Source organism: Podarcis raffonei, chromosome 5 (genome assembly GCF_027172205.1).
Source record: "Podarcis raffonei isolate rPodRaf1 chromosome 5, rPodRaf1.pri, whole genome shotgun sequence".
Classification (NCBI taxonomy): Eukaryota; Metazoa; Chordata; class Lepidosauria; order Squamata; family Lacertidae; genus Podarcis; species Podarcis raffonei.
In genome coordinates, this window is record NC_070606.1 from 18672378 (window position 1) to 18695452 (window position 23075).

The window sequence follows — 23075 nt, forward strand, 5'->3', positions numbered from 1 at the left end:
GAGAACTGGAGATGGGGAGGATGTTCCTCTTCCTTTTTGCTGGACCTCTCAGTGGCTTTTGATATAGTATCCTTTTGGATTGCCTGGCTGGAATGGTTCTTTAGGTGCAGTTTTACGATGGTTCTTGTGCTTTCTGGAAGTTAGCTTGCAGATGGTGGTGAATGGGGACTCCTGCTTGAGCCATTAGCATTTGGTTTATGGAGTCCCTCAAGGTCCCAAATTCCCCCTACCCCCATACTGTTTTACATCTTCATGAAACTGCTAGAATTGATTGTCTGGAGATTTAAAGTTTGGTCCTATAAGCATGTGGCTGACACTCAGCTCTACTTCGCTTTTTCATTTCATTCTGGGGAGGTTAGAGAGGTTTTGAATCAGTGCCTGAGTGGTATTCCTGGATTACGGATATAGATTAATTGAAATTTAATCCAGGCAAAGCAGAATGGTCAAGAAGACTCTAGTTCGATTTAGATACGGTTGTACTACCCTTGAAAAAGCAGGTTCTCAGCTTCAGCTTGTTCATGGACTTATGAAAAGTGTCAGGCCTGATCTACAGGGTAACACAATCCTGGAATAATTATTTGTTTCAATTTTCAGTACATTTGCTCTGAGTGTAAATATACCCCCTTGTCACCCTGGCTTGAAGGATATATTATTTATTTACAACTTTTATATTCTGCTGTCTTATATGATTTGTGATGGCCGCTCACAAAAGAATACTATAAATCTACCTAATGGAGCAAATGGGCACATAGGCCTAGTTCAGATGTAATGATCTTAGTCTGACAAACCATTGTTTATCAGACTGACTGTCATGCCCCCCCCCCCACACTTCTCCTGCAATATCCTTGAGTCTTTTAAACCACGGTATCTCATTATGTTAGAAAGATTTCCTTTAAACCACCTTTTTGTAAGGAATTTTTTTACACTGATTTGCCTAGATATTGCACCTACTGTTTCTGCCTGTCATTCTACAAAATGTTGAACCTAGTGGCTAGGGTCCAAATCCAAGGAATTCTCTGAGGGCTTCATTTATAGCCATTACCTTATAGAGGCTGCATTGTCTCTCTTGATGTTGGCTCAAGTGGGTTCCCATGCAGAGATGTACCAAGAGTTTTCTTTCTGACCCGATTCAGACATAATGATCTTGGCCAGCCAGCATGCTCCCTCTTCCATTCTCTATCATCCCTTAATTCATCACTTCCAAGGTTTCTTGAGCCACAGTTTTCTGTTACATAAAAACTGGGAAACAATGGTTTCAGCTCTCATTGCAATGCTGGCTTGCAAAACAGGGTCCATCCATGGTTTGCAGTAAAAACTTAGATCACAGTTTTCCAGATCTATCACAGCATCAGATGTGTCTAATGAATATGGATAAAACATACGCATGGGCGTAGCTAAGGGGGGGAGCAGGGGGGCAGCTACCCTCCCATCAAGTAAATAATTTTATTGACTTAACTAACTGAGGTTCTGCCCCCCTAACATTAAGCCTGCCCCCCCAACATAAATCCTGGCTATGCCTGTGACCACATGTCAGATCCTTGTGGGGTTGACTGGTCCCAGGGTCACCCAGGGGCTTCATAGCTCAGCATAGATTTGAACCCAGTGCTCCCAGGTCAAAAGCCCAATACTCAGTCAATTAAACTGCTTGAAATGTGCATGTTTTCCCCATTAGATATTGGTCCAGTGAGGAGTATTGTCAGTGTGTGGTTCTATGAATTTCTTGGTAAAGTCACAGTGATGATGAAGAATATTAGAAGAATTGCCACATTCTGTCCACTTATGGTCTAAGCTACCTCAGGATTAAAGTGGCTCAATTCTTTTTGTTTGAAATGAAGAGCAGCGGCCTATGAACGTGGCCCAATATCATCAGTAGAAAGGAATGGGTGTAATATATTTGCTGGTGCTTGTGTAACTAGCCCTAAGGTAATTATTTTTCCCCAGGAAGGAGGGAAAAACTATTTTATGTTCTTTTGCCTGAGATACACACATCAGGAAACCAACCCATTTGAAGCAGCTAGCTACTTGATCTTTGTACTGCAACATTAAAAAATAGGAACAATTCTGCTATTCAAACATAACAAAAAAATGCTTTTTCCTGATATGGAGGTAAATCTCCATATTGGGAGGGTGGGAGAAACAATTTAGGTTTCCACTTGGTAGATAGTGAAATTCTTTACCTTGATGGGATACCATCCTCTCGACAGTGCTTATTTGTGTATATCAGCTTCTCAGTAATGGTGGAATCAGTGCTGTTTTAGATCACATATGTACACTGAAATATAAATTCTAATCTTAAAAAATGCTAATGTTAGTGCTTTAGAATTGGTTGTCATTGTGGAAACCTCTTTTTACTCATCGCTTCACATTCTGAGATTACTCAAATCTTGATTATCAAGAGTTCAAACTGTCTTCAAAAAAAAAAAATCTGTGTCCTTACTTTATATTTTAAAGTGCTGCTTTTCTTCAGAGTACTAACCTATTTTTGTTGTTCTGTTTGACAGGCTGCTTGTAGATAGAACAGTTTTCCATAAGGAATTGAAATCATACATCAAATGTATTGTTTTATATGTAAGCCACTTGAGAACAATGAAAGCAGTTGCTGGAACCCAAATACCATTACAAATAGATTTATTGTAGTATGTTTTCTCCCACCCTTTTCTAGAAGTTATTACTTTAATCTTAAGAATTTATGTAAGTAGGTTTGTAGCTTTTATATGCGTTATGCATTCACTTTTGAGACTTTTTAGCTATTTAGTGGCACGGTGTTTAAAACAAGTGTTATCAAGGAAATAATTTCGGCTTTACATCATTTTTTTATATTTGCCTCTGAATGCTACATATAAAATAGCCAGATGGTAATATAAAAGAGTTATGGCGAGTGTCATGGAAACTTATCTTCACAATGCCCTTTAGCTTGCTCAGTGCTCATCTCAAGCTGCAAACATCAAGAAAGGAATTGAGATGCAATATCCCTTTGCAAGAAAATTATAGAAAATTTCAATGTCTTCAAACTTTAAATGTTTCTAAAAGAGAGTGCATGTTGGAAATGTGAGCAATTAAAGTCATTCTAGCACTACATTTAAAAAGAGAGAGATAGGGGAAAAAACAGCAATAAAAGACTGCTCCTCCTTTGGTGAGTAGAAAGCTTCTTTTGAAGTATAAATAATTCCCTGATGTAAGAAATTAGGTGTTCCAAAGAGAATATTTTCTGTTATTTTAATCTTACAGTTAAATCTCATCCCTGCAGAAAAAAATTATTTACATAGGGTTTAATCCAGTTAAACAAAGAGGAATGTCACAGGGCTTTATATACTCCCCGGCAATTACCTGCATGTGAGCAGGCAGTGCAAGGGGACACTGCAGAAAATGGGAGATCCATGTGCACTGCCCATAGCCCCCCTCTAGCTACACTCAATGTGACAAGCGTGTTCACGTGGCACATGGAGGAATGACTTGACTGGAAATATGCTGTCCATCCTTTCTTGTGATCCTAGGACTTGCATTGGTGGTGGTAGTGGTGGGACACAGCAGGCTCTGTTGAGCCCTCTGGGACTTCACCACATGTGGGTGGTACACAGGCCTTTAACAGGGTTGGTTCAACATCTAGTAGGGGATCCAAGTCGAATAATGTTCAACAACTTCCTAAACATGTATATAATCAAATACTGAATACTGGCACACTTTCCCAAGTCTTGTTTTTGTCAATCATTTTATTACAAAAGACTGCCAGTCGTTTGAAAATATTCCCTTGGGGCAGGGTGGGGAAGTGACAAATGGCTCGATGGCAAGACTCCTAGTTACCACATTTCCCCCTACTTGCTGGGCATACATTTCAGGGCCAAGCTAGGTGTGACATAGGAGGCTGTGATTTATCACCCAGCATATTTTTTCAAAGCTTAAAAAAAGCTGTGGGTGCCCTGAATTGAGACCATGGTGTTGTGGAAGGGGGAGTATAACTTGATTAATTCCCACCTCCCCCGGGAACTGCTGTTTGTCCTCTCTGTGCTGCACCTGACTTTTTTCACCAGGGAGACTATAAGCAGCTTGTTGGGGTGATTTTGATAAGGAATATAGAATGGAGGGATGGGTTAAACCTGCTACTCACAGCTGCTCTGAACTGAAAAAGATGTAAGGAGATAGTGGGAGCACTTCTGACATTGTTTTGTCCTAGTCATATTTTTAAAACCTATTTACATTGAGTGGCTGGAAAATGACTAATGATGTGTATCTTTATAATGACAGAAGAGTTCAGTCTCAGTGCTCCTCAGATCCTTTTTGGAATTCATGCTTTACATATTCAAGTCTGACTTTCCTGGCATTACTAAAGCATCTTTTACTACAGTATTTACTTTATATACCACTTATATGCCAAAATGGCTTCCTGGTGGTTTGCAACTATATAATCAATTATAAAGTCCATATGTGATTAAAATATACAATAAAAATTCCACTGGGCATCAAAACATCCTTAGTTAAAATACACAATAAAACACACCAGTGAAAAAGCATGAGAATTAAATCAATTAAAAACAGTTGAAACAATAAGTTCAGAAGTTCAGAGGAATGGTTGCCTAAACCGTTCCAAGGAATGCTTCCCTAAAAAGGTGTGTCTTCAGGAGCCAGCAGAATGCCAATACTGATGGCACCTCTCATATTTCAGCAGGGAGGGCATTCTATAACATTAGTGCCACCATTGAAAGCCCACTTCCATGCTACCAGAAGCCAATGATCATCAGACCATGTGAAAACTAACCGGGTTCCATTAGCTGATTGTAGTGCCTTTATCGGCCAGTGAAGGGGAAGTCAGTTTTTCAGGTAACCTGGATTGAAGTAGCAAAACCTTAAAACTGGCTTGGTGGCTAATAGGCAGTCCTTCAGCACCAGTGTGATACATATCTGATAAGGAGCACCACTCACCAGTCAGGCAGTGGCATTCTGCAGCAGCATTAGGCTCTGGACCAGCTTCAAGGGAAGCCCCACACAGAGCACATTACAGTAGTCCAGGCATAAGGTTAAAAACACATGTGTCACAGTGGCCAAGTTATCACTGTCTAGGAAAGGGCACACTTGACCCACCAGCTGAAGCTGGTGTTTGTCACATAAGCCAACTGGGACTCCAAGGACAAAGACGGTTCCAAGAGTTTTCCAGGAACTGCATACCTGTTCTTTCAGAAGGAGTGCAACTCTATTTAGAACAAGAAGGCTCCCCAATTCTTAGACCTGGGAACCACTTTCCGTCCTAGCAGGATTCATTTTCAGTCTATTGACCCTCATTTAGTCCACCACCGCCTGGTTCAGATTTAATAGAGAAATAGAGCCCCAAGTCTCTGGATAATAGCTCCCAAGAGTTTTGTACAGATGTAAAATAGTGTTGGGAGAGAATTGTGCCTTGCAGCACCCTGCAATTAAGCTGCCAGTATGCAGACATATAATCTCCCCCAAGCCAGGTCACACATGTAGGAGCAGAAACGCCGTAAAACAGTGTCTCCAGCTCCCAAAATACAGAGACATTCCCAGAGGGTACCATGGTCAAATGGTATCAAACGTCACTGAGAGATGAAACAGTAGAATTAGTATTCCCTGTGTCTCCCTTGAAGGAGGTCATCTGTCAAGGCATTCAGGGCCAAAGTGGGAATCTTTTCCAAACACAAGATTCTTTTGCCATTTACATATTTTAAAACATAAGCAATGTAACCAGTGTTAGCGCCAGGTTTTAGACGGCCCGTGGGCAATTTACCCTCTATGGGTTCCCTTCCCATATTGAGCACCAGGTACAGAGAACTCTTGACAGCATGGCCCCTCCCCTGTTGGGGTGCATGCACTTAACATGTGCCCAACCATGCCAAGACCTTTTGCCAGGAAGAGGTCCAAGTATGCTTACACAAGTATCTTTTTTATCAAGTACAGCTGATCCAGCTTGCAGCTCCCAATGGAGTGTTGTACATGCCATATAAACATGTTGTTGTCTAGTACATCTTATTGCATTGAAGTTAACAGATAACCCAGATTAGTTATCAAAGCAATGTTGTATCCAGCCAACTAGAGTTAATTTACCTGATTGGGATAGATATGAGAGCTTTTGTGATTATTTGCATCCCTTCGCCAGCTCCCATTTGTTATGCTTGTGTACTGTGACTTGAGTTGGCGGGACTGCATATTAGGGAGATTGTGTATGATCCTAGTCTCCCTTTTCTGATCATTAGCTTTGCTGATTAATCATCTGCATACAGGTCAATTAATTAAACAGAATTCTTCAATTTAACAAAACTTTGACATAGTTGCCTTTTTGAAGATTTTGAGAGAAGAAAGTGTTATCCGATAAACAAAAGCTGCTGCATTACAGGGAAGAGCCAGTCAATACTTTCTGTTTACTATCTCTTTTACAGTAAAGCATTAGAATCAAAACAGCATTTTAAAAAGTAAAAAATGTGCTGTTAACTTTCAGTATCATCAGCTAAAATTTGCCCTCGCTATTTAAAATTGGTCTCCTCATATTAATCAACTAATGTTTTTGTAGAATGATCCAAGCTTGTACCCATTTTAAATAATATATTGACTCTAGCTGCTAATGGTGTTGAACTGCTATAAGTAGTATTTGGTGTTTAAATCAGCTGAGAATTCAGTAGCTATAGAAATGACAGTACGATGGAAAAGCATTCATTGATCACGTTTTCTTTCTTTCTTCCCTATATAATGAGGGAAAATAGGTGGCAGGTTGCCCTTAAAAATTATTTCAAAAAATATTTGTGATTGTCATGCAAGAATCTTGAGCACTGGCGTGCATCTGATTTATCAGTCATATAACAGAGCATGACTGCATAGCTACCCCCTCCTTCCAGGAAGAAGTTTTATCTGAACAATTAAGGCACACCAGTTGATCAAATCAATTTAAGTTACATGTCATGATCATTGCTAACAATCTTTCCAGTGTAATAGATTTTAGAGAGTGACATTTGGAATTAGAGAAGTAAATAAATAGGAGGGGGAAATAACAGTAATGATGAATTGAAGACAAAAACATGAAAACAAATTAGGGAGGCTGGAAGTACTGCCATTTTAACTGTATTGAGCTACACTGATAATCTAACATTGTGACTGAACGGTGAGCAATTTGCTGCTGTCTAGGACATTCTTTACCTTCCTCGTGAGACTAGTACAGAATTAATTGTATTTCAGAAATGCATTTCTTGAGGAAAGCAAGTGAGGAAGGCAAGCAGTTTCACTTTATGATAATAGTTGTTGTTTACATTAAAGTAAGTGATGTCAGTAAAGTCTTCACTTTGTAAACATCAGACCTTGGATCCTTAAACTTCTCCATTTAGCGATGGTAAAATGCTGACTGAAGTACTATACAGTGCTGTTAGGGAGCCTGATGACAAATTAGAAAAGATTCAGAGGAAAGAGGTGCAGATGATAAAGGACCTTGATGGTAGGTCATATTATGAGGCTGATGAAGCTGGGAGCCTATTTATACTGTTGCATGCCACCCGAATTTCTGAGTTTCCAAGATTCCAGGGGTTCCAGATGCTTACCCAAGATTTGTGTTGCCTTTGGAATGAGGTACAGTGGAGGCTGCAGTGTCTTCATGATAATAAATAATAATAAGTAATATGAAATTGGATTTGTGGAGCCCAACTTGAGTAACTACGTTTGTGCCCAGTTTTGTAAAGGTATAAAGAAGGGTAAAGATTTCCTCAGGTTTTCAGGTGTGTTGGAGTCCCCCCTCCCGTTTCTGTTACACAAAATTATCATAATTCATTATTTTTAGTGCTCCTAGCACATACTAGGTGCTGTACATCAGCTACCAATTACAAAGACCCGCCTGCAGCCTTAACAACCTAATCAAAGTATTGGATTTTTTGAAAATTCTCTTCCTTTTCCAACCTCCATTCCAATTCTTTTTATACCTTCCTTCCATCAACTTGTTTCTTATTTCCTTATGTCCTAATCATTTTACAGGCTTCTTTTCCTGTTTTGATTCTCACCTGTCACTGTTATTGTGAAGCAGAGAATCCTCCACCTGGGATATTATTTGTTTCCCTGGGAACAGAAGCCTGACAGTTCTTTACACATTTATTGGGTGAGGCAGTGGGCAGTGGAGCAGCAGTGGTGTGATTATATCCTGTTTGCTTATGAATGAGGAACTTGATTTTATTGGACTAGAGATGCATGATTTAAAAGTCTTTCTCATCAGTTCCAAATCAAGGAGAACAGTGGAGTTTAAGTTAGTTTGGCTGAAGGCTGATTTGCAGAAAGATGCATTTGCTAGGTCAGTTCTGTGTAGGACACCATGTGGATCCTGAATGTAATTATTAAACTCAGACCTATGGCCTCCCCTATTTGCAAACTAAAATATCTTGTGAGGGTGGGATCTCAACCCCTTATGCTGCCTTGAGTCCCACTCCAGGGAACCCCCCAACCTTCAGGAGAGGCTTTTCAGGTGTTATGAAGGTGGGTTGGGGGGGCTTAAGCTCTTGGAGGGATGTACTGTGTTTAGAGTTGCCACCTTTGGTCAGGTCAAAATAAAGGACAGGTCAGGCAAAATATGGGACAAGTTGGATGATCCTCCTCCTCCTCTCTGCCTGCACAAATCCCCATTCAGGCTCCTGCTCTCCTCCTCCCACTGGACCCACTCTCTGCTCATGCAGTTTGGAGGAGGAGGAAGAGGAGTTTGAATGTGTGAAAAAGAGCATCCCATTTGAAGTCCAAACAGGACGGGGGATACTTTTATCCAAAAAAAGGGACAACCACATTTTTTTAGGGATGGGCGGCAATCCTAACAGTGTTCCATGTGATTTGGAACTCAGCCCTTGGCTGCAAGTTGCCACATCCTGCTTCTGGATTGTGCCCATTCTGCTCCACTATTGTGACTCATCTTTCCCGCTTTAGTATATCATGCACATGCTCACACTTTGTAATTAAAATTACACTTTAGGCAAGATCATTATTTTCTTTTGAAGAATGCATAATGATATTATGAATATCCTCATAAAATGATGTGCTGGAAAACTAGGAAAGTGTGCAGCCTCAATAAGTGTGTTAAGTATATTTTGAAATGGCTGCTCAGCTATTGTTTAACAAAACTTTTTTCTCTCTCTTAAGAAGTGTTTACATTCCTTGTGATAATTCCAGGAAGAGAGAAGTAGTTGTTGCCACTCAGTTCTCATTCTTATTTTATGCATCTCTTTATTAAATGATTGCACTTCCTTGCCCTTCTTTATTTTTTAATTTCTTCCTTTGCGAACAAATCAAACAAATTAAAGAGTACTTACTCACTGTGAGATTAACAAATTCAGAAAACAAACTGTGAAATGAAAATGAGAATCCAGAGATCAAATGAGAATGTCCATCAACTAATCTCTTTGAGTTGGAAGATGAAGATTGTACAAAAGGTTGAACATTGTGAGTGATATATAAATACCTCATTGCTTAATTAATTAAAGGCTCGTCATTTTCTGTACTTGTGGTTGAGCTCTGATTTCAGCAATATACAGTCATTATTTTTGCTATAATATGCTGGTGACACACAGCTCTATTTCTCCATAACATCCGAATCAGGAATGGTTTTGAAAGTTCTAGACTGGTGTTTAAATGCAGTGATGGATCGGATGAGGGCCAGTAAACTGTGTGTGAATCATGGGAAGATCAAGGCTCTTTGGGTGGGTGGTTCCTGTGTCCGGGAGACTGACAAGTGACTTGTTCTGGGTGGGGTCACACTACCTTCCCTTGAGAGTGCTCCTGGATACAACTCTGTCACTTTAGCCCTGTGTCCTTGCTGGCTAGGAGTGTCTTCTACCAGATCTTTCTGGTTCACCAGCGACAGCTGATGCTGGACAGGGATTTCCTGACCGCAATATTCCATGCACTGACAACCTCAGGCCCGGATTACTGCATTGTGCTTTATGTGGGGCTGCCCTTGGGCGTGGTTTGGAAGCTTCAGCTGGTGCAGAATGTGATGGCCAGACTACTGATGGGGGCTCATGGAAGACAATGTGTGACACAATTGTTGAAACATCTGCACTGGCTTCCTAACTACTCCCAAGCCAAGTTTAAGGTCCTTATATTAATTTACAAAGCCCTGAACAACTTAGGTCCAGGGTACTTTAGGGGTCCTTTATATCATAGCTTAATCACTGAGATCAACTGCAGGAATGTTGTTTGTCTTCCCACAAGTTGGTGATGCTCATTCTACAGCAACAAGAACCTGACTCTTAAAGCTTATCAGCCCAGTCATGTGGAATGCTCTACCAGTAGAGATTCAACAGGTGTCTACTTTTTTAACCTTTATGCACCCATTGAAAACCTTTCTCTGCCACCAAGCTTATGCTGACAATTAACAAAATATCCTTCTGTAATGTTCAGTGGATCTCATATTTTAATTTTTATATGTTTTTTTACCACATGAATTTATGTATGACTGTTGTAAACTGCTGTGATTTTTTAAAAAAATGAATAATGATATATGCATGGTTTTAAATAAATAAATAAATAAATAAGCAAGCTACTCTGCCAGTGATTGATAGCTCTGGGGTGAAAGGGCTTTACAGAAAATCTGAACCAAATTTAACAGCTGTTGGAGAGCCCTGGTATTTACAGCCATTCTGAGCATAAAGAAAGAGGGATATATATAAAACTTGCATCCATGATTTCCAAAACTACTTGAAAGAGCAGCTTTTTCCAGGTGCCTAGTCCCTGGAAATTCCCCACAAATCAAAGCATCCACATTACAGTTCTTCATATTTAGTTCCAGATCATCAAGCATTCTTGGTTTGAGGCAGAGGAAAACCCAGACTCGAAGTAGCCAAGCTGGAGCCATGTGATGCCTCCAAGTGCCCAGAAATAAGCTGTACCCCACTGGATGGCCTTTTGGCACGGGGTGAGAAAAACTAACATAGTCAGTTGGTTTTATGCCTTGTGTGGGCTGGCAGGAAGTATAGAGAAGGGAGAAAGGTGTGTAGTTTATGAGGTTTAGGAAGTTCTTCCAGGCAACTCCTGGAAACACACTGAGCAAACCGTTGCTTAAGCTCAGAATTCTGTTGTGTCATTCATGCCAATACTTTAGCGGTTTTTATTATCACATGTTTAGAATTGGTCTCTGTTACCACAAGGACTAGAAACTTGTGGGGGAGTTTTTTTGGGGGGGGGGAATATCCCCAGAAAACCTGAATTCCCAGGATTGGGCAAAACAGAAAAAAGAAAAACAAAAGAAATGTCATGTGGGATTCATGTTGTCCACCCTCCTATAACCTCACTCAATTATTTCCTCGCTCCCCCCCACCTTTAGAAAGGAGCCCTTTTCTATAATGTAGCCATTTAAGTCAAGGACAAGGCTTGTCAAGCTGCTTCTGCCGGGCCATTTGTGTTGCTGCCTCCTCTGCTTTGTCTGACGTCTCCAAACAACTCTTTAAAAACGTCGGTTTTGGCATGCTCCACAATGGAGCACTGAAGAGTGCTGTTTAAGTTATTTAGGGCTTCTCTGTTTTTCTTTCTGTCACACTCAGAAAAGGGGGATCCCCCCTTTTTGAGGGGGTGACTCCCCAATAAATGCATGTTTTAGCCTCAAACGACCCCAGCATCTTAACGTGTCCGAGTGTTAATAAAGTGCTTCAGGCTGTCATAATGTGGAGGGTTAAAGTAAGTTTTCATGAGCTGTCTATTAAGCTGTGTTTTTTTTGTTTGTCACTTTCTGCAGTTTCTTTTACAGCTGCGGCTTGTCTTGGTTTGTGGGCAGCCAAGCAAATGGGCTTTGTCTTTGTTCCCTGCTCTGTTTAATTCTCTCCCTCATTCATTAATCATCCCTTTGACTATTTATACCAGTGGCAAGTATAGCTAACACACTTAACGTTTTCTTTTGTCTCGGTGGCACTCTTTGTGGAGACCAAGGGAAGGCTAATTATTAACTGTAAAATGACATTAAAAACTCTTAGATAAGCATACAAATGCAGCATCTCGGTGAAAAGCATTTTTTTGTAACCTTCAAGTGCTGGCGGCCAAGTGAAATTTTTCCTTCTTTATATAATGTCGGGTTCATGGTAACAGTGCCAGCACTCAGATAATTAATGAAGGAGCTCCATTAAAACCCATTAGGCCTGCCAATGTCAGCCCCCTGCCTCTCAGTTTCACCTCTGGACAGCTTAGCTGAAGAATTCCACACCTTATCAGGCAGAAGCAGGAATGCCATTTTGTACAATTTTAATGCATCGCCTCCAAAAATCATTGTAAATCCCATGCCTTTTAGTGCTCTTAACTGTATAGGATTTTGATGCCATCTTCTTAGTTTAACCTTCCTGGGTTTAGGAAAGGCAGTTTATTAATCTGATACCAAACTCAAATAGACCCAAAATTAAGCCAGTTAAATGGGAAACAAAAATATAAAAATGTATTCAGGAGTGTCGCTTACAATAAATACAAATAGACAGGGAAATGAGGTGGGGTCTGTAGCGACCAGAATTGAGACAAGCTACTTATCAGTTTGGGTCAAAACTGGGGCTGGCTGAGGTGAGTAGCTGGAAGTTTCCCTGGCTCACCTTTCTTATTGCTTTTTCACTGTTTCTGAGCCCAGACTTAAGAGCATGTCTTTGACTCATTGTTGCTAAATATTGCTCAGAGGGAAGGAATACATGCTACTGCCCAGTGGGAGATACACAAAATCCTGGCATTATTTACTGTGCCCGTCTCTCACTTCTGCTCCAGAGGAAGTAGAAAACAAAAATACCTTTCAAAAAGAACCAGGAAGTTCAGTCTTCAGACAATGTAATAATATGGAAAGGTAATATTGCACCTGAGCAGATGCTGTCAGACCTATTGCCTACAAGCAGTGGTAACCAATATGTGCACATGTATACTATTCTTCCTGTACAGATAGAAGGAGAGGGTGAGGCCAGCTGATATCAGTGCTTTAATTCTCCTTGCTTTAATTTCTATACAAAATAAAACATCTGCATAAGACTGAAGACAAGTTCTGTACATCACCCAGCTATTTTTGAAGCCATTGTGAAGTCCACTGGAAAATATTAAACAGGTCAAGAAACATAACTTTGTTCAGTAAGTAAACAAAGAAAGGCATTTGTGAAACAGCTACTAACAAAACTTTGCTTCAAGACACAATTTGAGAGAAAATGTTTGTGATCAAAAAAGCACAGGAGAAGTAATCCAGCTCCGACTTTTCTCAGGCTCTACCTCTGGTTAACGTCTGCGGTGATTCATTCCTGCCGTTGTTGTGGGGATGTTCCTGAACTTAATTTAATGTCTTAAATGTTGGAAAGATTAAATCCCAGCCAGCACCGCAGAGTTGTCCTTGAGTTTCATCCTCTGTATTCAATCTTGTAAATGCTTCTTGCTGTTGAATAGTAATCTCACTTTCCAAGGCTCAAGCTTTGCAGTGTCTAGAAATATAGATTTTGAAAAGGATAGTACCTGTATCCAAGATGGGGGGGGGGGATACCTGGCATTGTAATATCACACTTCATTTTGTTCTCTGCCTGTGGTTCTTTCATCAAAACTATGTGTTCATGGATAATAAAAACACACCAAGAGCTCATGAACTAGGAAACCTCTAGAAAATGAATATATGTACCATGCGTATGAGTGGCAAGAATTCTGCTATTTTCACCTAAAGGGGCAGGAAGGTATATCAACATTTCATTGTCATCCTACTGCAGACAGGCCATTGTAGTTCTCATCTCCACATGACTTGTTTGGGTGTTTGGTTGCTTATTCAGGGACATTATCATTTTTAATGTAAGTTGAGTGATCTTTTCTCTCGCACACAGAAGTGTAGGACTCATTCATCATCAGGGACTTCTGGCAAATGGAGAGATTCTGGGCAGGCACAACTCTTTCCAGCTGTGCAGTTTTGGAAATATTGCCTTCGTTTGCATTAACATTATTCATGCACTTGAATTTTATTGAATTTGGTTGCATTTTATTACAAGCATGTAAGAATAACACCGCGCAGGAACTTGAAATAACAAAAATGTCTTAATACTCGGGGTGGAATTCCATGCAGCGCTAAGGAGATTGTTCCGTTGGTGCAAGCATTTCTTTATGCCCAACTGAATGGCCTTCTCTCTCCCCCCATCAGTGGACTGTTCCAGGGGTTTTCTCTACCCTCCAGAGTGGATTTGGGGAGGTGCCTGGGTGAGCAGGCGGGGGGAGGAGCCCCATTGAAACAGCGGAAGTCCTAGCACTGGCTTCCACTAATGGGGTTAGTTGAATATGGCCCTCAGTGTACAATGTCAGAAATGGTGTGTTAGTCTGCATTAACATTAGTTATATCAGTGGTTTTCAACCAGGGTGCTGCAGCACCCTGGGGTACCTTGAATGGTGGTGTAGAGCCTAACGTGATCCCACAGCTGCAGAGCACATGGCGTCTGGCTGCCATAGCTAAAATTCTCTTTTTACCTGCCTGGAAGCAGAAGCTTTGCTGCCCCTTGTGGTGAATCACTCAAAGATGCAGAGAGAAAGATTTATAGGGCAGCATGATACCCTTTCAGGCCCCAAGGTGACTCCTTTCACTCACTCACTGCTCTCTTTATAAGCTGTAAGGTTGTAGAAGAAGTCAGGCTTGGGTTGTTCCTGGGCAACAACCAGGGCCTTGAGTCCCTGCCTGGATCCGTTGGCTCTTGTTCATAGAATCATAGAATCATAGAGTTGGAAGAGACCACAAGGACCATCGAGTCCAACCCCCTGCCAAGCAGGAAACACCATCAGAGCACTCCTGACATATGGTTGTCAAGCCTCTGCTTAAAGACCTCCAAAGAAGGAGACTCCACCACACTCCTTGGCAGCAAATTCCACTGTCGAACAGATCTTACTGTCAGGAAGTTCTTCCTAATGTTTAGGTGGAATCTTCTTTCTTGTAGTTTGGATCCATTGCTCCGTGTCCGCTTCTCTGGAGCAGCAGAAAACAACCTTTCTCCCTCCTCTATGTGACATCCTTTTATATATTTGAACATGGCTATCATATCACCCCTTAACCTCCTCTTCTCCGGGCTAAACATGCCCAGCTCCCTTAGCCGTTCCTCATAAGGCATCGTTTCCAGGCCTTTGACCATTTTGGTTGGCCTCCTCTGGACACGTTCCAGTTTGTCAGTGTCCTTCTTGAACTGTGGTGCCCAGAACTGGACACAGTACTCCAGGTGAGGTCTGACCAGAGCAGAATACAGTGGCACTATTACTTCCCTTGATCTAGATGCTATACTCCTATTGATGCAGCCCAGAATTGCATTGGCTTTTTTAGCTGCCACGTCACACTGTTGGCTCATGTCAAGTTTGTGGTCAACCAAGACTCCTAGATCCTTTTCACATGTACTGCTCTCAAGCCAGGTGTCACCCATCTTGTATTTGTGCCTCTCATTTTTTTTGCCCAAGTGCAATACTTTACATTTCTCCCTGTTAAAATTCATCTTGTTTGTTTTGGCCCAGTTCTCTAATCTGTCAAGGTCGTTTTGAAGTGTGATCCTGTCCTCTGGGGTGTTAGCCACCCCTCCCAGTTTGGTGTCATCTGCAAATTTGATCAGGATGCCCTTGAGTCCATCATCCAAGTCGTTGATAAAGATGTTGAATAAGTCTTCTCAGGACTCAGTATCAGGGATGTCTCTATTCTGCTCCTCACCCTGCTGCCTTTCTAGGCTACTTATGGCCCAGCCCAGCATTGCAACACTTCCACAGAGGTTGTACAGAGCAGGTCTCACCTGTGTAGGTCACAGACTACCCTTCTGTTTAACAAAGTGCAAAGGGGTGGGTGAGGGGGGGAAGGGGAATGAATGAATGAATGAATGAATGAATGAATGAATCATTGGAGGTTTTTAAGCAGAGGTTGGGTGGCCATCTGTCATGGATGCATTAGTTGAGAATCCTGCATTGCAGGAGATTGGACTAGATGACCCTTGGGGTCCTTTCCAACTCTACAATTCTATGAATGTGTGAGTGAACATTATTTATTGCTGGGGGAGGGGAAGGAAGCAATGCTTGTCCCTAAGGAAACAAGAGCTATGATCACTTTATCTAGTAAGCAGCTGTGAATATAATCTTATGCTACACAGTTTAGTTTCTCACATGGTGGAGCACTCACTGGCTTGAACTGGCTCTTGTATCATACTGTAAGGATGCACTCTTGATAGAAGAGCTGTACTCTCCTGGGCCTCACGTGGTTTCAGTTTTCTGAGCACAGTGGGTGACTTAGCAGTTGCATTAGGCTTTGCAGTACCGTTGTTGGTGTATTTTGTAAAGGCGTCATGGGAGCCCCAACTGTCTTCTGGATAATGTATGTCATGCAGATGTCCCTGGAGTTAATTTGATACAGCATTTTTATTATGAGATTCAGAAAGCTAAGTGGGGGAAGGGCACAGGGGGTGGGGAATCAACCTTGGGTAGGATTCACCTAACGTGTCTCGTTGGGCAAAACCCTGCTCAAGGACAGCTGCTTGTGCAATGGGGGTTTCCCCCTCCCTCAGTGTGCCCCCTATGCCCCTCCTAATCAGTTTGGAGGGGGGAGTTGGGAGAACCCCCCAGAACAGTTCAGGGTGGGGGGGAGAGGGGATTGTTGTATCTGGCAAGCTGCAATGCTTGTGCAGATGGAGCATTTGGAAGAACATGACATGCTGTTGAATTCCATCCCTTATGTTTTCCATGACTTTCAGACCCAAATGTACATACTTGTCCTGGTATGATTAAATCTTTAAGAACAGACTCAATAATAATAATAATAATAATAATAATAATAATAATAATAATAAAAAAGAACAGACTCAATTGCTGAGTAATAAGCTGTGGAGGAGCAAGAATAAAAATAAAACCTGCTCCAAGAAGCATCAAAGCTGCATCTCTTTCACAGCTCCTGCAATGATTCTATACCCTTCTCTGGCTCATGCACATTGGCTTACATGGTTTAGATTGCCTGATGGTGAAACATCTCTAGAGAAAGGGAATCATGAAAGAATAGCATTTTTAAACTTGAGACAAAGCGATCAGCTCCTACTGAAAGTCTATAGCTGTTGTTTTTTAAAATCAGCCTATTTGAAAGGGTGGGGAACTTGGTATCTTCCAAATGTTGTTGAACTCCAGCTCCCACCAGTCCCAGCCAGCATGGCCAATGGTTAGGGGGGAGTTGTAGTCCAAAAACATTGTTGGGGAGTCACGGATTTCCCCATCCCTGTTCTTGGGTTTTGGAGGCTTAACCACTTCTTTATCATTGCTACCTCTCAAGAATCCAGCCTCATGAACCATCAGGGACTTTGCGTGCTTAGGCCACAGAGTTAGACATTTTCTGTGATAGTACCAAGCCTATGGAATACCCTTTCCAAGGAAGCAGGCCTGGTCCTTTCAACAAATGTTTCCCCATGCCCAGTGCAATTTTGGGGAAACCTAGGGGTGGGGGCACAGAGTCAGCTGGATTCTGAGCTGCTAGTGATGCTGAGTCTTCCTTCTGGTGTCAGAGGCGGATTTAGGGCAGCACAACTCGTTCCGCCACACTGGGGGTTGAGTCTAGGGGCTACTGCCAAATCTAGGGGGTGCCTTAGGTTTGGGTGTTGATTCACAGGTTTGTCCTGTGACAGGTGTACTACAATATTGCATTAGTAATGATTTAAAACACTAAAAAAAATCCATTCATCCTGAAATATAAAATACTGCATAAGAGCTGCTCCTCTTTTCCCCCTTTCTGTCAAATATCCAGTTTTTAGACTGGGCTAACTGGAGCACATTGAATCCCCCCCCAAAAAAATCATTGTTTATTTCCTGACCTCCTACCCCAGCTTTCCCCAGGTCAATCCCTTAATCCCTAGGCTGCATCCCTGATCCCTGCTTAGGTTTCAGACTTTTACCATTTAAGAGTCAGAAGCCCTATGGCATCATGAGGTCTTTCTTTTTCTTTAAATTGGACTTGGGCTGGACAGTTCTTCAAACAGAGGATGAGCCTCGATAAAATAAAGCACACAGCCACCCTAACAATCACTTAGGATTGTCTTGCGGTGATCCAAGCCCTGAATATGTTGCAGTTGTTGTTGTTTAGTCACTTAGTTGTGTCCGACTCTTCGTGACCCCATGGACCAGAGCACGCCAGGCACTCCTGTCTTCCACTGCCTCCCGCAGTTTGGTTAAACTCATGCTGGTAGCTTCGAGAACACTGTCCAACCATCTCATCCTCTGTTGTCCCCTTCTCCTTGTGCCCTCAATCTTTCCCAACATCAGGGTCTTTTCCAGGGAGTCTTTCCTTGCAGTAGGTTGTCAATTATTCTTCACTGGAGGAAAATACTCTTTGTTGGGTTTTGCTGTCTAATCAGTTGTTTTCATGCCTAGGCAGAGATGGAAGAAATCCTTTATGTTTCTGTTATACATTATAGGAATGGACACAGTAAAAAAAAATTGGAGGGGGTTTATATGGCCCTTGCTAACATTCCCAGATACTCGGATGAGTCCTATGTGCAGTGTCCCATAGGCTTTGCCTGGCGCCTGTCTTCACGAAACCCCCAAAGATGCATATTTTGAGAGCAAACGCTATTAGCCAGAGCAGGCTGAACATCTTCATCAGCCATGTGAGTGGAGGCCTGGGCTGTAATTGAGACACATGCGGTGCTGTCAGCAGGTGATGGCAGACAGACGTACCTGAATGACAGTGTGACAAGGAGCAGAGACGGGGGGCCCCATCTAGCCACTCTTACTGCCAGAGTGATGAGCACACGGGAACACAGTCTGCGAATTATCAGCAGGCCAGGATGGAGCTCAGGCTTCGGGAGGGCTGCCAGACAGTTTGCAATGTGCTACAAATTTCTTTCAGCAGTTAGTCTTTTTGCTATGCACAGCCCCTTGCTATTAAGCAGACAGAGCAGCTCATATCCTGTGGACGGATGATAGATGTGTCACATCTTTGAAAAAAGCTGTTTGTCTTCCACAGGTGTATGGGTTTCCATCTCCAGCAAGAGGCAGAGGAGAGCAACACATGACACTTTTCAACACTCTCTTTCGATAATGATTTGGCATTCGAGGTGTATCAAAAGGGAGAATCTTTCACGTGCAATTATGATAGAAAATAAAGGTGATGAAGTCTTGTGTACAAAGAATAGAGGGGAGATCAAAGGGTCCTAATGAAAATGGATGACAGTAAAAGAGATGCTTCAGACTTAAGAGTCATGCATTGCTCTTTGGGGCACAGCAATGCAGCGCACACAACAAAGGTTACTGACAGAATTGTCAATATTGCTTTGCTTGGAGGGACAGACTGGGGGTGCTCTTTGTAGCCCTGTGGCTTAGTTTCATACATTGCATGGAAGAAGACCCACATAATAGAAACATTCTAAAACTGCTGTTGTGTTGAAAGAGCATTTGCTTGTTATTTTTAATATCCTTTATCATGCTTTTATGACATTTCAAATGTAGCAGAAGGATGTCTATTTCATATATCTGTAGTGGACCTTAGATTATTGGCAAGTAGAGGGGGTCAAGCACCACTGGACTCAAATGGGGGTTTAAGCATGCTTGGTCTAAACATGAAGCAAAATAAGATAAACGATTCCAGAGAAGGTAGAGTGGACTGTTCTACTTCAGAGTGTAGGTGGGAAATGCCATTTTTGAAAACCCTCTTACTTTGCAGGGTGGGGAGAGGAAATCCCTGCATGTAAACAACAAACTCCTTTTTAGCCTATTATTCTCATCATTGTGCTATATTCCTTCATGTGCAAGTATTGAGATTTTTTTCTTAAAACCTAAGGGAGCTTTCAAAACTGTGATTCCTCATTTGCAGTCTGAGATGGTACCGTCCATTCTGTCAACTCCAGGACTCTACCATCTCATTCTCTACAAGAGTTGAACAGACTTCTCACTGCACCACCAGGGCAGCTGGTCAGATGGAAAAATGCATCCCTTCAAGCCAATGGGCAGAAACTTTTGGCAGTGCCCTCAAGCCAGAAAGTTAAGTGATTAAGGAAAACCACTTTCCACTGGGTGCAATCATTTGGAGTTTGGGTTTAAAGTGTCATCAGTACCCTAATGGCAAGCAGCTCTACTTCTCCATAACATTTGGTTTAGGAAAGACTGTGTATGATCTGGGCCATTGTCTGGGCACAATGGTGGACTGGATGAGGGCCAATAAACTGAGCTTGAACCCTGGGGAAATAGAGGCACTGTAGATTGATGGTTCCTGTGCCTGGGAAATTGGCCAGTTGCCTGTTCTGAATGCGGTTTCACTCCCTCTGAAAGAAGAGGTTCAGAGTTTGGGGGTTGCTCTTGGATCCATCTTTACCACTGGAAGCTCAGGTAACCTCAGTGCCTTTTACCTGCTACTGCTGGTACATCAACTACAGCCATTTTTGGACAGGGATAGCTTGTCCACAGTGATTCATGCATTGTTAACCTCAGTACTTGACTACTGCAATATGCTTTATAGGGGGCTACCCTTGAGCCTTAATGGAAGGCTCCAGCTGGTGCAAAATACTGCAGCTAGACTGTTCGTGGGTACAGACTATCGTCAGCACATAACTCCAGTGTTCAAAAGCCTGCAGCCAGGCCAGGTTCAAGGTTATTGTATTAATTTACAAGGCCTTAAGAACTCATGTCCAGGATACCTCAAGGACCTCCTAATCCCTTATATCTCTGCCTGATCACTGAGGTCTTTAGAGGAGTCACTGTGACCCAGATGCCCGGTTCATATCCACCAGGAGACATGTGCTTGGTATTATGGGCCCAAATTTACCGAACTCCCTTCCAGTTGAGGTCAGAGAGCCACCCCCGTCTCTGCTGAACTTCCATCATCTACCGAAGACTTTCCTTTTATTTCAGCAGGCATTTTAATTGAAGTCTGGTTTATAGTTTTGAACAATTTTTACCGTTTCTTTATTTTATTTATTGTACGCCACTTAGGGACATAAAGTGTTTAAATAAAAGAAACAATAAGAGCACCGCTGACCATTGGCTGTGCAGTCTACAGTAGGTGGGAGTTGGAGGGCATCACACTGGCTTCCCCAATCCATTGGAAACCAAGGGGTAGCATTGCCTCCTAGAACTTCTCACTGCTTGGAGCCATGGGTAGTCATGCCCAGAGTAGACCTATTGAAATTAATTGACATGACTAACTTAATTAATTTTAATAGGTCTGTTCCATGTGCAGCTTAGTTGGATGAACCCCACACTTTTCAGTTTCTCTCTCTCTCTCTCACACACACATTCTGCATCTGCACACGCTTGCCCAGATGTTTTGTGAAATCTATTGGTTATACTCAGTTGTGCTTCTAATTACTGTTTCCAGGCACATAGTTTACTGAGCATACACTTCAGAATTCTCCAATAAAGTGAGGCTTATTGCTGCTAGACTGCCAAAAATATGAAAATGTGTGCAATCCAATAATGCCAAGGGCTCTCGTGTAATATGACTTATTATTAAAAACGGGTTTTATTGTCAGCTTAGCAAAACACACTCTTTAATCTCGGACTCTGTGTAGTTTTTATTAATACAATATGCAGCTATTAAAAATAACTACAGATAATGCAACATTTATTAAATGGATCTCTTTAATGTTACTGCAAGACATTTTGTATTGTTTCTTTTCTACATATCCAGGCAGTTCCTTATAAAGTAGCAGTTACGTTTAGCCTGAGGTGTGGAATATTAATTGGGTGGTGTTACGGGGATACTTTGTTTTAAACAGAGCAGTTCAGGGGCAATGCTGAATTTACATTCCTAGTAACTGATATCATCGTTACCAAATAGAGATTTAAAATGCCAGATACCCATCCCTATTTGAGTTTTTTAAAACACACACAACTTACTAGAGTTCTGGAGTTCACTTCAACACACATTATTATTATTATTATTATTATCTTCTTTATACTGTTCTGGACCTTTGTCATGCTGTACTCTAATTTACTATTGGATTAATTCTGATGAAACCAAACCACAATAACTATATTTTGGCATGCTCTCTTAATTCAGAAACCAAAATAGCTCTTTCTCCAGATGCTCTGTGCACCATAGATTTAGGAGTACTGAAGGAGCAAGGAAAATGAAACCTACTAAGCAGCTCTGAAATACTGTAAATGTAAACCCTGGTTTGAGTTCTAAACTGTGGTTGGTGCAAACTACAGTCTGCTATGATGCCTAGATTGAGCCTATGTGCTAAATCTGAGGCATTCAAGTGTTTTTGAAGTAAAGATGCACCTTCAAATTGTACAGCTTTTGTGGTGTAGCAGATAGTTTGGACTTCGTTGAGATTCAAAGCTATGCTCACCCATGAAACTCTCTTGGTGATCCTGGGGTTGTGAACCTACTAAGATATCTATCAGTAGACCAGTGCTGTCTATTCTGACTGCAACAACTTTTTTAGGCAGGTGCAGTGTTGTGTGTTTTTTAAGGGGGTACTCAAGGGCACGCAGTACTGGCACCTCTTGGGGGGTGCGTTATAAAGTGTGACACTTACTGTAACAACTTCATGATGAGCACCAACCCCTATTTTTCTAGAAAAAAAGCACCAGGCAGGCGTCTTTTTTAGCTCCGCTACTTGAAATCCTTTTAACTGGAGATACAAATGATTATTCTTGCATAGTATTTCTTCCACCACTGACATACAGCCAATCGCGACTTAGCCTACCTCGTAAGTTGGTTATAAAGAAAAATGGTAGGAATTCCTCTGTACCTAAGCTTAAATTGATGAAATTGCAGGATCCAAATGTAATTAGGAATGATAAAATTGCTTTCCTCATCCACTTATTTTTGTAAACTGTTTGGAGGTGAAAAAGTAAGAGTGGCACAATGATAAAAGCAACAACTATTTGGAATTGTTGGCAAATATCAACAGATTGAGTTTTAGAAAAACAGCAATGCCCCATAAGTCCATACTGTAAGGACTGGCTGCCTAAAGCCTGGCCTGGGTGTTCGCAAGCATGGTGCAGCTATTACAGGATGTCAGAAAATGTGGTTAATTGGTAGTGATTAGGGCTGTCTGAAAGCTGATTCCCTGAGTTTTTAGAACATATAATTGTTCAGTGCAATCCAGGGCGGCAGTGCTCTTTCATCTATATGAAGAGATCAGAAAAGGGAGATTTACAGCTTAGTTTGCCCCGAGCCACACATAGCTGGCTTAATT

General features: G+C 41.7%; 1 protein-coding gene across 4 annotated transcripts in view; it reads left to right on the plus strand.

Annotated features, from left to right (window-relative positions):
- LRMDA (leucine rich melanocyte differentiation associated) overlaps positions 1-23075 on the plus strand; it is a 738096-nt gene that overhangs the window by 491991 nt on the left and 223030 nt on the right. Inside the window, exon 6 of one of the 4 annotated variants that reach the window (XM_053388140.1) lies at positions 18896-20047. The exons of the other annotated variants lie outside the window; for them this stretch is intronic. Coding sequence (XP_053244115.1) covers positions 18896-18970 — 75 coding nt within the window. The 3' untranslated portion in view covers positions 18971-20047. Of the gene's footprint in view, positions 1-18895; positions 20048-23075 lie in introns of those variants that run through there. 4 annotated transcript variants of the gene reach the window in all.